This window comes from Lepidothrix coronata, unplaced genomic scaffold (genome assembly GCF_001604755.1).
Source record: "Lepidothrix coronata isolate B3197 unplaced genomic scaffold, Lepidothrix_coronata-1.0 Scaffold41, whole genome shotgun sequence".
Taxonomy (NCBI): Eukaryota; Metazoa; Chordata; class Aves; order Passeriformes; family Pipridae; genus Lepidothrix; species Lepidothrix coronata.
In genome coordinates this window covers 2,419,517-2,433,740 of record NW_016690221.1, presented here as the reverse complement: position 1 = coordinate 2,433,740, position 14,224 = coordinate 2,419,517, and the positions used below count along the sequence as shown (strand labels likewise).

The following is a 14,224-nucleotide window of genomic DNA, read 5'->3' as shown; positions in this document are numbered from 1 at the left end:
ATTTTTTAAATTTGAACACATTAAAAATTTTAATATTTTAAATAGTATTGAAAGGCTTGGATAATTCACAGCAATATCCCCATAATGATATTATCTATTACTTCTACTTCAGATGATATCAATCTTGTAATTCCACATACTTTCAGTGAGATCTTTTCAGATCTCTGTCTACTCCTTTGATGGGTGATGGAGAAAACCATATGTGCAGATCCATACAGCAATGAACTTTGTAAGCCAAACACAAGAACAGCAGCTTCTACGAGAGAGTGGCTTGCCAAGACAAACAAGTTCTGCCAACATTTTAACACCACAGAAGGTCAGTTAGGTTATAATTAAATCTAATTACCATTCTCATGAATTGCAACATCTTTTCACTTGAAGTCGCTTAATGCTCAGAAAAGGATGAATTTTTCAAGATTTTCCAAGAATCACAGTAATGAGACATTCTAATCTTGGCTTTAAATCTGAATCATCACTTGCCATCATAAAGAAACAAGGCATGTCATCATTAAAAGGAAGAGATTTCAGCAGTTTATTCAACCACTAACACTTCCTCACTCCTGCTTTTCCCTATTCCTCTGCAGTAATTTTACAAGTTATTTTTCTCTTCTGCTCAGTACCACTCTGGGTTTTTTCATTATTTCACATTCTCTTCTTTTCCTTTCCAGAGTTTTATAACCTTTCTGCTTCAGCTCCCTATTTTTAATCCTCTATGTATCTTCAGCTCTATTACTATTCCTGTCTGCTCCCTCACCAAGCTGGGGAGTCTGATGGCAGTAACTTTCCTCTGTTTCCACAGACATTTTGACTGCTCCTTGGACAGAACTGCCTTGGGAACCACCTGAGATTATCTCATCGAGGGAAAAGGTGAGACAAAAATTGCTGAAGCAAAGACTTCTTTTCTTCCCCCATTCCTTTTCTCCCAGGCCAACAGAAAGCGAGAGAGGAAAAAAAGCCAGAAGTCATTTGGCTGCTTCTCCTCCATCGGGAGTGCAAAACCTGGCCATGCTCGTCCTGGTCTCGTTACCTGGGCAAGCAGCTCAAAAGCCTGGGCTATGAATGTCACCACCTCACAGGAGAAACCCTTCAGCACCTCAGGTTTAGTAGGTGGGGGCTGCAGCTTGCGAGTTGGCATCAGCTGCTGTCACATGTGGCCATGCCACGTGCATGGGGAAAAAAGCCTCTCTCAATTGCTAGGATGGCCCTCCAATAAAATTATAATTTGATTCTTCTGGAGACTGGAAAACATCAAGGACCATTTGTTTTCAGACTCAAAGAAAGGAACTGGAGAGCTCAGCTTGTAGCACACTGTGCCCAGCAGCACAGACCCCCAGCAGCAGGAGCACACATCGGCGGTGCTGCCAACGTCACCCACGTGCCCGAGTCCAGCATTGCATCACTTGGAACCTGGCTCCACTGCTGCAGGGCTGCTCTGAAAGCGTCAGGAAGGGCAGGATGTGATGAGCAGTCCTGCTCCCTGCACACTGTGTTCCTTAATCCCTCTCATCAATGCTCTCCTTCATTAACTCCCATCAACTAACAGCACGAGGCACGGCTTTGTGAAAGTCACCTCGTGCCTCATACAGCTGTGCTCTCACACTGCAAAGAGTCCCTCAATCAATAAAAATGACAGTTTCAGTCATCACATGGTACTTCAAGTTCCACCTGTCCTACAGGAGCTTTACAAGTCATTAAGGAGTTAAGATGTCACTCCACTTACCAACCCTTATGTCATGTAAGCCTTTTATTGTAGGTGGAGCAAAACACAAATCCACAGCACCCTTTTGTTTACTTCCAATTATATTAATCTCTTGCATCTACAAGATTTACTTATCCTCACACATATTATTCATGCTTGAAGCCCTGCAAAAGCACATTGACTGAAATCCTTGACCCACTGGTGTTGCTGGAGGGTTTGCAAGGGACTTCCAGAAACTGGATTTTTGTTCCCCTTCCTCAGCTAATATATTACCTCTATGATTCCTTTAAACCCAGTTGTTTCTTTTTGCAGTCTTACTGGGTTGAAAAGAAGTCTGAGATGTAAAAGGATCAAGCTGTTTTTCTATAACTTACAATGGTGCAAGATGGTCCTGCTGTATTTGGGGCTAGAACAGTGACTCTGGTTATGTTTGCTTGGCAGTTCAGCATCTTATGACTATCCCTGTTAAGTCCAAAAAATTCAAATTGTCTGCTGATGAAAGAATCCCTCACAACCTACTACTGTACAGACAGTCCATAGACTCTGTATTATAAGACCATTGACAGACCAGGTATTCTATTTCAAGGTAATTTGGTACAGGTTAAGTGAAACTACAGAATCAAATTGGTTCAAATATTAGTTCAAATATAATTTTCTGTTCTCTCACCTAACAAGATAAAAATCCATACAGATAACGGTGCAATAACAAGCAAAAACCCACAGCTTGTTCCTTTGCTTTCCAAACCTGAAATCCATTATTTGGAGATCCACCACTTACCAGAGCACACATACCAGAGTACAGGCTGAGCAGATGGTTCAAAGCTATCTGTCAATCCATTTGCAGTTCAAAACAGGGGTGAACTGCTCCAGCTGTTTTCCAGATCAAAAATATTATTGTCATTTTGCTATCGCTGCGTGCTGAGGGTTATGTAACAAAAATGCACATGTCCCTCTGCCTGGAATGCAATTAATTTCCTCCCTCCCCACTGTGAGTGGTAAGTAACAATTCAGACAGTCTGGATGCTTCAGTTTTGAGCACGGCCAGAGATGCAACCCTAGAATTACTCCACATGGTAACCCACTATTTGTAAGATGCCAGCTTTCTGGAGGTCCTACAGACAGGGTGTATTCTGCAGTTTGGAAAAAAATAAACACCATCATCCTGTTTATACATGGCCTCTTACTGTCTGTGGGGTACTCTGAATGCTTCCCTGTAGTTCTTTAGTTTAACCATAGACTTTGCTTTGTGCTGGAATTTTAAGACTTCTAAATAAGTGTGCTAACTAGATAAAGCAATTGCCTCCAATCTGAAATCAGCCACTATACTTGCTGTACACTTTGGTATGCAAAAATCAGGCATTGTACACATTTAACCTTAAAATAGTGGCATAATCCCATCTTAGTTTACAAATATCCAAACATCAAGCAGGTGGTTTAATTCAGACTCCATAATGCTTAACCATTCCATGGAATTTGCTTATATAAAGAGAACAACTGGAACTCCTTTGCTTGGAACAGCACACTCAAGAAACAAAACTCATTTTCTCTCTGCAATCTTTTCTGCAATCTGCCTTTCATCTCTCCAAGTGCAGCTAACCCCATGATATTCATATAGCAACTATAATATCTTCAGGACAGGAGCTGCCTTTCTGTAAAATGTTTGCACCATACTTCACTTCTCTCTGTTGTTCCTGTGACAGAAATACAACGGGGTGATCAACTGTCCTCCAGGGTGTCAACTGAGATGAAACATTAACTCTGTACTAAACTGCAGCAATTTCCTTTAATGTGCTATTACTTGGTGCAGCTTGTTCTGGATTACTGGTTTACAGATTCCCTCTGCAGGGAGCACCTGCAGAGGTTTTACTGCTCTTACCTGGTTAAATAGGCCAGAGCCCGCTCAGACCCCGATGGCTTCTGGGGCGCTGCCTTTTTAATGGAGATTCCAGCTTCCCTCATCAGCTGTTTCTCCTTCTTCTTGCGCTCTTTTTTTAATTTTCTTTCCAGTTTCCTCTTTTCCTCTGGAGTAAGTTCTTGCTCTTCCTCTGCAATAAGGTCTTCCTCTTCTTTTGTTGCCTGAAATAATCGACATTTAAATAAAGTGTTTATATTTCCATATGAAAGTGGAACAAAATGTGCATAAATTCAAATAAAGGGCACAGGTAATATTCAAAAAAACAAGCTTCAGGATTCATGTTTTTACTGTTCACTGTACTTCCACTGCCTCTCTGCTCTGCCCAGTTCACAGATCTGCAAATGTTGCACTTGCAGAGATCTGTTGAACTGCCCTCTGTAGATAATGATGCTGTTCTGAGCACCTTCACGTACCTGAGCACCTCTAGCTATGTATTAAACATCATATCTAAAACTTTCTGTGCTGTTTGTTCTCCCACACTCAAACTTGAGGGGGGCATGTAAACAGCAGAGGCTGTTTCATGGTGGAAGGAGGGTTTGGATTTTTTTTTTAGCATACACACATTTCAGTGGGAGCAGCAGGGTTTCCCTGAGATTCTCAGTTTCTACTTTTTGTGTAGCCACTCACTTCCATGGACTGAGAAAACCTGTCTGCCATACAGAGGCTTCATCTCGATTATGCCAAGGGAGATGTGACAACTACCATCTTCATCCAAGACCACTAGAGGAAACTTGAGCAATCTTGAGGGACCATATGCACTATCTTCAATAAACACATACAGAGAAGTATTGCACAAAGGTTGGGCGTTTCTTCAGGTTTGTAGACAGACAGTTAATTATTCACATCTGAAACCATATTGCCATAAATATATGCATCAGCTTATCCCAAATGAAAATAAATATTTCATGTACAGATGAAGAGCATTAAATAGACACATCCAGTTTATCACATATCCAGTGTGAGACTACACTGTGTAGAAATAAAACACTGTTCCATAGCAAGATGAGATTGACTCCAGGAATTCCTATATGTCTGAAAGAGGTACTCTCTGCTAGAGCCTGGGATACCCATGGAGGCCAACTGAGTGAGAAAGAAATGCTCTTCCTCCTCTCTCTGCTCCCTCCTCACCTATTTGAGGAACCCATAACTGAAACCTGAATGCACAAGATCAACTGCTTTATGGCAAGATTGGTTAAAAGTGCATTATAAACTCACAAATCTTTAATATTATATCAATTTGTGTTAGTTGAGTGCTTTCAAACACAAATCCACCCAAAGAGCTAAATAAGGTTATTCTCACTGACATTCAACCAAAGGACGTTAAACAAGACAATACCTGAACACATCTTTATTTGCCAAAGACACCTGCTGGGGTCTAAACATTTGTTCAGAGTCAATTCACCTACCATGTAAGTTTACTCTGACTCATCTTTTCAGATTCATGCTTTCACAGACCAAAGAAAGGGCAAGAAAGCAAAAATTAGAATAAATGGAAGTAAAGAGGATTTGCTTTTTTTCATCCAAAACACTTTTTAGCTACTTTTGTTGAAATGCCAGCATTCATTGCAAACACATGCAAAAAAAAAGCAACACATGTTGCATTTGTATAGAAGGCATTTTATAGTTTATGCTGAGAATAAAATAATATTTAGGGTGAAGGTAGAATTAAATTGTTATACAGGAAACAACGTTTTCATTTGAAAAGCCACCCTGGTTTTTACTAAAATAACAGTCCAGCCACACAAAGCCCTGGAAAACACTGAGGGTGGTCATTTATAAAGTGTTTGTAAAAGATTACTACAGCAGCTGTCCAACAGACGACACACTACAGTTAATCTTCTTTTAAAAATAATGTAATGAATTTGTTTACTTTTCTGTGAGCCATGAAGCTTTCAAATAAAGTGACTGTGGCACATCATTAGAGCTGCTCTGATAAAGAGGCCTCTGCTTCTTCATACTTACAGTAAATGCATATCTCGGTGCCTCCCCTTCCCCCCCACATTCCTGGCATTATCAAAAAGCTTTTTATCCCTCTCCCCGACCGCTCCACTAAAAACAAAACAAGTTGCTCCCTCCCTGTAGGTCCCAACGTAAATACCGAGCCCTAACAACGTTTGTTTCCAGCATCACGACTGCCGTGCCGTGGGCTGTCTGACACAAGAGCATTGTTCTCCTGCAGGGCTGTGGCTGTCCCAGCCTGAAAGAGTCGGGGTTTACAGCTGGAGGTACCTTCTGCTGGCCCACAGCATCATTCCAGGAAAACTGGATTCATCAGGCTTCTGTCTGCGATTGCCAGCACGCACCCCACGAAAAGTCCTCACAACCTCACAGCTCAAACAACTTCTCTGGTTCCAACTGTACTTTTATCCATCCGTGTCAACTTGGTTAATTTAGTCATCGTACGTGCCACAATCTGTCCTTGACTGGTTTTTAATTTGAAAGCCTTATGTGCTTCAGAAAATACCTGCATTCTACCTACTGAGGCTGAGGGTAATTTTATCGCAATTTGTATATAAAAAATATTTCTCCTGAACCTGGGACTCGAAAGAAAACAAAACCAAACCTTTTACTGGAATTTAAATCCTAGCTGTGTTTATTATTTTATTACTTTATTGATGCACCTCTTTAAATCAGTAGCCTTATTTTTTAATTTCTCTTTCTCCAAACCATTCGTGCGACTGTTCTTCTGAAAGGTGTTCCCAGTTTGTGACCCATTTGGATTCAGAGTTTTAGTGTTATGTCATTATTTAAATTTTAAAAACCCAACCAACAGGACTTCATTGTTTCGAGGTCATAAATATTCCACGTTGTCTCCTTCTATATTTATAAAGTGACATCACAATTTGTAGTGCTGCAATTTAGTCTTAAGTACAACATTGTAAAGTCCCTATTTGAGTGTGTGAGACACTTGTTTATTGACGTGATAAATTTAAAACACATGCACACAGAAAAACACAACACTTGCTTATTTGCAAAGCCTGCTGAGAGCTACCACACCACCTTGGATCCTGGGCTCATTAGATCTCAATCTAAACAAGGTCAGGCCAGGTCAGCACACTTGAATGAATGACATTCAGAGGAGAGCCAGTGTTTTCTCGTGATTGAGGAGGTGGGAGTCTTCCACTTGGAAGCTTTCCAGAAGGCCTGAAAAGGTGCTAAAAGGGATATTGCCACTGGATGCCATATTTTGAGTAAAAGGCAGACCCCCAAATCTTTCACACTTATGCTCATAAAAACCTACGTCGACTGTGCAGGGGTACGGAGATGTGAGTTCAGGCATCTTCCAGCAAATTGCCAAAGTTTATACTGTACCCTGTCCATCTGCAGGCAAAGTGCTGTGACTGCCAATACAGTGCCTTTCATCAATGCCAGTTTCCAAATTTCTGAACTGTGTGTAAATATAGCAATATGCTGTAAATAGTCTAAGACATCTGCCTCAAAATATCCGGAGGCTTCAGCTGTGGCAGTTTTAGATACCGGTTAAAGTTTTCCATCATTCTTTGCAATCTGGAAATACTGCACAGATTTGAAACATTTTATAAGTGGTCTTTATAAATGAGCTTACCCATCATAAATGGGGAGCCAGCTCACACTGAAGGGAAGCATTTAATAGTGTAGAGCAGCCCTGCTAAGCAATTCAGAGCAGAGAAAAATAAGTAGAACTTCAAGAGAAACCAGCAGAAAGATGTACAGGTTTTCTTGAAGGTATCTGACCCTTTTTTATTTCAGCAAGAGTGGCAGAACCAAATAGGTGTAGGTTTTCAGGGACTGCACCTGCATAAAAGCTTGTACTGCCAGGGGACTATGAACCACAGTAGCTGAGCAAGCAGCACCCAGATGGGATTAACAGCACACTAATTGTGTTGCATTTCCAGCAGAGCACTAAGTGCATTTTTAAATTTGTTTCCAGATTTATAGTTACACGAAAGTCCTTGACTGTCTCATACCCGAGTAGAACCGAAGACATCTCCTAAAGAATTCTGTTCCTCCTCCTCGCCCATCCCCACGTCCAAACCTCCCACATTTGCATCCCTGGTTGCCTGCTGCCAGCACAGAATAAAGTTGACGTAGTCAGAAACTCTGAAGAACTGCCACAACCAACCGAATACTCGTCCATTAAATGTTGCCTTTATGATTCGCCTGTGTAGGTCTGAACTTTCTGCCTGATCAGGGGTTTGGCTTTGCTGCCAAACCTATAACAGTAACCACAGACCGAGCCACAAGACCAAATTCACTATTTATTAGTAACAGTGAATCCAGCTCCTCCAAAACCAACAGACTTTTATCCTTTCCTCCCAGCACAGCACCACAAGTCTGTACAACAGCAAAGCAAGCAACAGCAGAAATTCAAAGGGAAAAATAACAGCGACAAACATATAAAAAGGACGTCAAATTTTTGAACTCCAGAGAGTTCAAAATGGAGGGGAAATAGATTATATGGTTTATTTCATAGTAGAAGCATTGTATCACCTTGTTTGTTCATGAAGCTCATGTTATTTCATAACTTTTAATACAGAGAAATGTCAAAAGGGGCTTTGTTCGCTGACCAAGAGCTGCCGACCCACCACATAATGGCTTCTGCTTACGAGTAGCCTCCTGCCCCAAAAATGCCCTGTGCACAATATCAGCATGCAAAACGTCCTGTTCCTGCCTTACACAATACATATGAACCCTGATAAATAACTGGCCATCTGCCGGCTTAAAAACAAAAAGCAGAATCTATAAACACAGTTCAAAACCCACAGAGAAGAAAGGCTGGCAAACCCTTACACACAAGGTTCATAAAAGAAAGATTGACAAATGATTTACTATTCGAGGCTGTGCTCCAACTACAGCTAGAGAATTTGCATAGAACAGTTCATGGCCATACTGAATTTAAATAATTATTTTCTATCATCTAGAACCTTTTGAAAAGAAGTATGACCAGAGAGGCCACATGAAATTTCATTATCATGCAGAAAGCAAATTTTAAATGAAAAGCAATATGTAGAAGTACTCCTCCTTACATCATGTCTGTCGCACTTACAGAGGAAGATTTTTTAAAACTTATATGCTGCTCAAAGAAAAATAACAAATTTTTCACAAAAGCTAGGTGTTTTTAGAATCTCAACTCCTTGCAACAAAACCACTGGGAATAATTTATATTAAGTTGATTTGGAAAGGTTTCTGTATTTTCAACCCAGGCAGAGAAGCCTCAAACAAGTTCTGCAGGAAACCAGATTTAAATAAGAACAGGCTTTTTATCTTTCTGCTCCAGGAAAGGATTCTTTTTGTGGTCATGTAAATGCCTTTTTTTTAAAAAAAAAAAAGCCTCCTTGTGTACACAGCTATAGTATCTCAGGAGCACAAGTGATCAGGTAGCACTCTAAATCTGCAGCTGTAATTTAGAATAGATGCACCTTGATTAGCTTGAAACCCAGCTTAATTTAAAACTATGTGATCTTCGCATGTCTCATAGATTTACAGAAAACTGTGAAGAGCCCATAAAGTGTTATCATTAGCAACTGCTGAATAAGAAGAAATTGAACAATTTACCAAATTAAACGAAAGCATTTACAGGCACACAGAATGCACAACTTACAGAACATAGCTTGTTGAATTCCACTTTATAGACTGTTTGCTCCCATAAAGTAAATACTGTAGCAGATTAGGTTCTAAGGCATAAATTAGTATCATATTGTATTTCTCATTTTTCTCCACCGCTATCACAGCCCTGAATGCAACAGAAATATTTCAGACACCACCGCAACTGCAGGCTCAGGGAATGCAGTTTTGCTTCATTTGCAACTACAGCGCTGCCAGGAATTTTCACATATTTGTTGGAGGATTTTGCTTACTCCCTTACCCTTAATTAAACCACGTTAACCAATCAAGAGAAGATGGAATTAAAAAAAAAAAAAAAAAGAAAAGAAAAGGAAACCCCTTGGAAGTCATTTGTATCCACATCCCTGTGGCTCACACACAGCCCTTTTAACCCCTCCCCAGAAACACGGAGGAATTTTAATAGAAGGAGCACGAGACCGTCGCAGCACTCGGCGTTTTCATTGCCACCAAAGTCGTCCCCTTTAGGGGTGCTGACAATTTCTTCCGAAGCTTGAAAAGGCTTTGGGCTGCGAGAGAGGAGGTAGAAGCAGAGCGGGGGCTGTTTTGAAATCCTTGCTGGAGAATTAGAAAAAAAATAAATAAACCAACCCCAAACCACGAGCTCGATCTCCTCCAATGAAAGAGGTACCACAGGGTGTAGGCAGGTTGCCAGGCGAGCTCGGCAGCGTGACCGCACTGCATTGAGTTTCTTTAATGAAAGCCAGGAAAGAACACATTACACAGTGTTTCTTCTGAGAGCCAGCTAGCCTCCAGTGATTGAAATCAATAAAAACAGTCGGCAAGGGGCCCAGTGGGGGAAGAGAGAAATCTCCACTACAGCATTCAGTTTGCTTTCCACTTTCTCCCTCCCCCTCTAAAGTTAAACTCTGAAGATCACCATGACAAGCTACTTTGCTTCCAGCGCTGGGAAGACGCTGGTGGGGATTTAAAGGAAGCGAGCACTTTCCTTCGCCTCCCTGCCTTCGCTCTCCCCCCAGCGCGAAGGAAATGAAAGGCTTGTTTGGAATTTGAATCTCGCCTAGAAAAACTTCATTGGACAAGTGCATCGTCCTGCATTTCAGGGATGGATTTTACGGTCGGAGAATGCTAAAAGGTGAGAGGGGGAGGAAAAGCAGGAATCTGATCCAGCCAGAGCCCAGGAACAGGCTAGGATGTCCAGCCCGGCGCAGGGGACCTCTGGAGCTGCGGGGAGGAATGCGAGCAAGCGCCTGAGATCATCCACATCCTAAGGCAGCTGGAACATTGGGAACACGTGACCGACACACCGACCCAGGTAAGCAGAACCCGCTTTTATCAAAAACTCTCTGTACCGCGCCCGAAACCGGAGCGAGACCTTTCTGCCCCAGCCTCCCCTGCCTGCCCCGCGTCCGCCCTCGTTAACCTCGGGAGACTTAACGCTAAGCTTGTCCCGTCTGAAAACCGTGTCAGGCCACTAATCCTCGCTGAACTGTAAACCATGCACAAAAGCCCTTTGTTTACCGGTTTTGTGCTGAATTTGCGAGCTGACAAGGTAGGACAGGGCCATTGCACGGGTGCAGCCCCCCCAGGAGCTCCCGCTCCACGAGGGCCCGCTCGGAGCAAGGAAACACGACTGACACCGCACGCTGGAGCAGACTGTGATCTGAGACAGCGCCAGTAATGGATTTTTAATATGGTCCGTATTTATCTATTTTATTTATGTATTTTAATCACCATAGCAGCCACATACAGAACATACTTGCACCGAGTTCCATGTGCTGCTCTGTACCACGAATTACAGCAGCGTGCATGCACGGGGGGCAAGGCTGATTGCTTTGTCAAAAAGAACTTTGCAATTAGTTGTTCATACAGCCAAGGGGGATTTCTGGCACCTTGTTTAGGAACGACTGACACAGGTTTATGCAGCACATGTATACTCTGCCATTACCCTAATGCATGCAGGTTTTATCCCTAACAAAAATGGGAAAGGCACAGATAACAGCTGTAGATCACGACATTCTTCTGAAGTTTTTGGCCAGCTTCAGATGATTTATGTAGACTTCAGTGAGGCAGAGAGGATGAAATCAAAGCCCGCCTTCTGCAAAGCAAGCAAAAATGATGATATCTACATCTCTTTTCCAGCAGCGGCAGGAATTCACTGGAACAGATAATAAATAGGTGCCTGTGGAGCAAGAGCAACAGTGTTTGTCCCCTCCATGCTGGTCATCATTAGATGTTGACAGCAACACACACACTCAGTCCCAGAGAGGGCCGGGGAGGGACTGGATGTCTCCACTTCCACTTATTTGGCACCTCATGATCCCCAACCTGTAGGGTACAAAAGCCTGGTTGACTCTGAAGGTAGAAAGATGAGACTTCCAAGCATCTCCTCCCTTTCAGTACCAGCAGACAGAATGCACTAAGTACAGCAAGTGCAGATGTATTTCTGCAGGTGCAATGTTGCTCTTTCCTTGGAAAACACACGCCTTTTAAGGGTCATTTTATAATTTTCACAACACATGGAAGTGGATGACTCACACACTTACAGAATGACCTGGAGAACACTTCCATGACCAAAAGTAAAGGATGTAAGTTTAAGCATGAACTGTTCTAATAAATCTATGAAAATAGCTGAGGCAGTATTTAAATAGTAATAAGTTGTTACATGGATTTATTAATCCAGTTTTGAACTTTTCACACAAAACAGTCACAAAATTATAGCCAAAATGTAATTAAAGAACAACAATTTACAACAAAAAAGCAAAGTTGTGATTCATAACAGAATAGGGCCCTATATGAGGTTTTGGTCATATCCACAGACCCATGATTCCTTTTTCAAAATGAGTTCTGTGTTTTCCTCCCCTGCACAGATCCTTTGCAGAAATGATAGCACCTTCATAGCTCGGGAATCACAGCAGTCACTCCCACGCCAATCAACAAGTCTGTTTTGCATGGCTCTTGGAGCTAAATTTATCCTTATGCAGAAGAACTCATTGAAGCCTTTTTTTTAACATTTCAAACAAGGAAAGCTTAGGTGGGTCTTACACAACACATATCACTTGTACTGACATTCTCAAGCTCAAGTGATATTCCTCCCCATTACTCCCTCAGCAGAAATATAAATATTATCTTTAAAGCAGAGTGTGGGATATTTTTGTTCAAAGGGATGTGTTTTTCAGAAGCCAAGTGGTGTGAGTTTCCACAGCATTTACTGTTAATGGAATATATTCTTTTCAACCACAGAATATAGAAAAAAAGGTATTTTCTCAATCAGAAGTTTTGATCAAATACAGATATTTTAGCAGTCATACCACAAGGCAGGATTTATCACACTTCCTCAGTCATGTCAATGTTATTAAAGCAGATTCCCTGCACAGTGACAGAGTCCTTCCAACTCTCCCTTTAGAGTATGGAGATCTGGAAGGATCTCATGTTGCTTTGCTGAGTTGGATACAACAGAATAGAACTAATGGGAACCAATTTCTCCCATTTCCACTAGTCTTGATAGTCCCATGTCTTTGGGAGTACTTTGTCCTCAGCAATGAATCACATCTTCACCATAGTCAAGAGTTCTTAATAGTTCATGCCAATTGTCCTTACAGAAACAAATGCTGGTAAAAGAGCTGTTTGAAAACAGTCCACAAGGTTTTGAAACAGTCAGCAAAGCAGATGAAATTATTTTAAAAGTGTAAGGACAAATATTTTGGTTTAATCTCACCTATTTAAGATTTTATGAAGGGAAATATCTGGGATTACACAAAACAAGTTGAATGCTATTCAAAAAATGTGGAAATTCAACCATAAAGGTGCAAACATCAGGGTCTGCTGAATGCCTGGATAGCCTGTCTGGGGTGAAACAATACTCATGCCTACACTGGTGGAGAAAGAGCATTGCCATCCCTTTCAAATGAACATGATCTGACACTTCTTGAATATGGTAAAGCTTCAAGGTGTCTCCTTTCTCATTTACACTGGTGGTTCACATTCACAGGGCTGGATTCACTCAGCTGAGCATATTTAGTTTGCTCAGTTTCAAGTTGACAGCTCCTCTGCAATGTACCCATTCTGCCTCAAAAGTGGAACGTAATTAACATACAGCTGGAGAAGGTACAGTTTTCCCATCTATTGGAAAGACTAGTGAAGCAGAAGACAAAATATTAAATGAAAAATAAATGGTTATCAATCTCTAGGAAAGGTGGTTTTCCTTACAGTTCAAACGGGAATCCTTGCATTTGACTTAGGAAGACATTTTTGTTAGAAACAACAAAGTCATCAAAACCTGTAAAAAACTTGATACCTCTTTACCAACAAGTTGTCACTATCTTCAGCTCCACAGTTCAACAGGATGCGTGGCTAGAGGGAATGAATGTCCTGGGGTAGATACACTCTACTCTCAAACCCTCTGTATATTCTCCCACATGTACCTCAACAAAACTTTTATTCAATTTCTCATTAGATAAAAACTATCATCACTGCTAGTTTGCTATACTAAGATCTTTTTTAAAACCTAGCAGAATGCATTTCATACATGCCTACATTCACATACACTCAACTGCACACACAGGTGTATGCAGGAACATGCAATTTTCACTTTGTGGTGAACAAGACCCAAGAGAAGACACTCAAGAAAAGAGAGTGGGCAGGATTCATTTCATTGGCAGAATGTGATCACTTCATGATTCAACAGCGACCCACAGTAACACCCAGAACACAAACAGCCCCTCAGCTGTCCATACCAGCAGTTTCATACCATGACAACCAAGCAAGGGTATCAACAACGTCAGCTCATGTCTTGCCACTTGCTTTGCTTTACAATGGGATAAAGGATTTGGGAGACAGAGGATTGCACCCTCACTTTGGTTGTGAAAAGAGAGACATCTTAACACAAAATAAGGAATGAATGTGATGGATGTTGCTGATTTTTGCATTTGACTCTTTGCCTAGTGATAATCAGAGATGGGTGACCTAGGCCTTGACAATTAATTTCTGTGAAATTATTCTTCTTCTAAATATTTATAATTTCCATTAATAGACCACTGAACACTGGT

At 41.3% G+C, this 14,224-nt stretch overlaps 2 protein-coding genes across 10 annotated transcripts in view; one reads left to right on the top strand and one right to left on the bottom strand.

Moving 5' to 3' along the window:
• Positions 1-14,224, bottom strand: part of CUNH7orf50 (chromosome unknown C7orf50 homolog) — a 117,908-nt gene that overhangs the window by 20,289 nt on the left and 83,395 nt on the right. For 2 of the 8 annotated variants that reach the window (XM_017813362.1, XM_017813369.1), the window contains exon 2: positions 3,576-3,775. In XM_017813362.1, the coding sequence (XP_017668851.1) occupies positions 3,576-3,775 (200 nt within the window). Of the gene's footprint in view, positions 1-3,575; positions 3,776-7,561; positions 7,658-9,635; positions 9,754-9,806; positions 9,947-14,224 lie in introns of those variants that run through there. The other 6 variants (XM_017813363.1, XM_017813364.1, XM_017813365.1 and 3 more) reach the window with 6 other exon arrangements.
• Positions 9,997-14,224, top strand: part of GPR146 (G protein-coupled receptor 146) — a 50,505-nt gene continuing 46,277 nt past the window's right edge. The window contains exon 1 of one of the 2 annotated variants that reach the window (XM_017813355.1): positions 9,997-10,491. The gene's annotated coding sequence lies outside the window, so the exon portion shown is untranslated. The remainder of the gene's footprint in view (positions 10,492-14,224) is intronic. The other variant, XR_001874508.1, reaches the window with a different exon arrangement.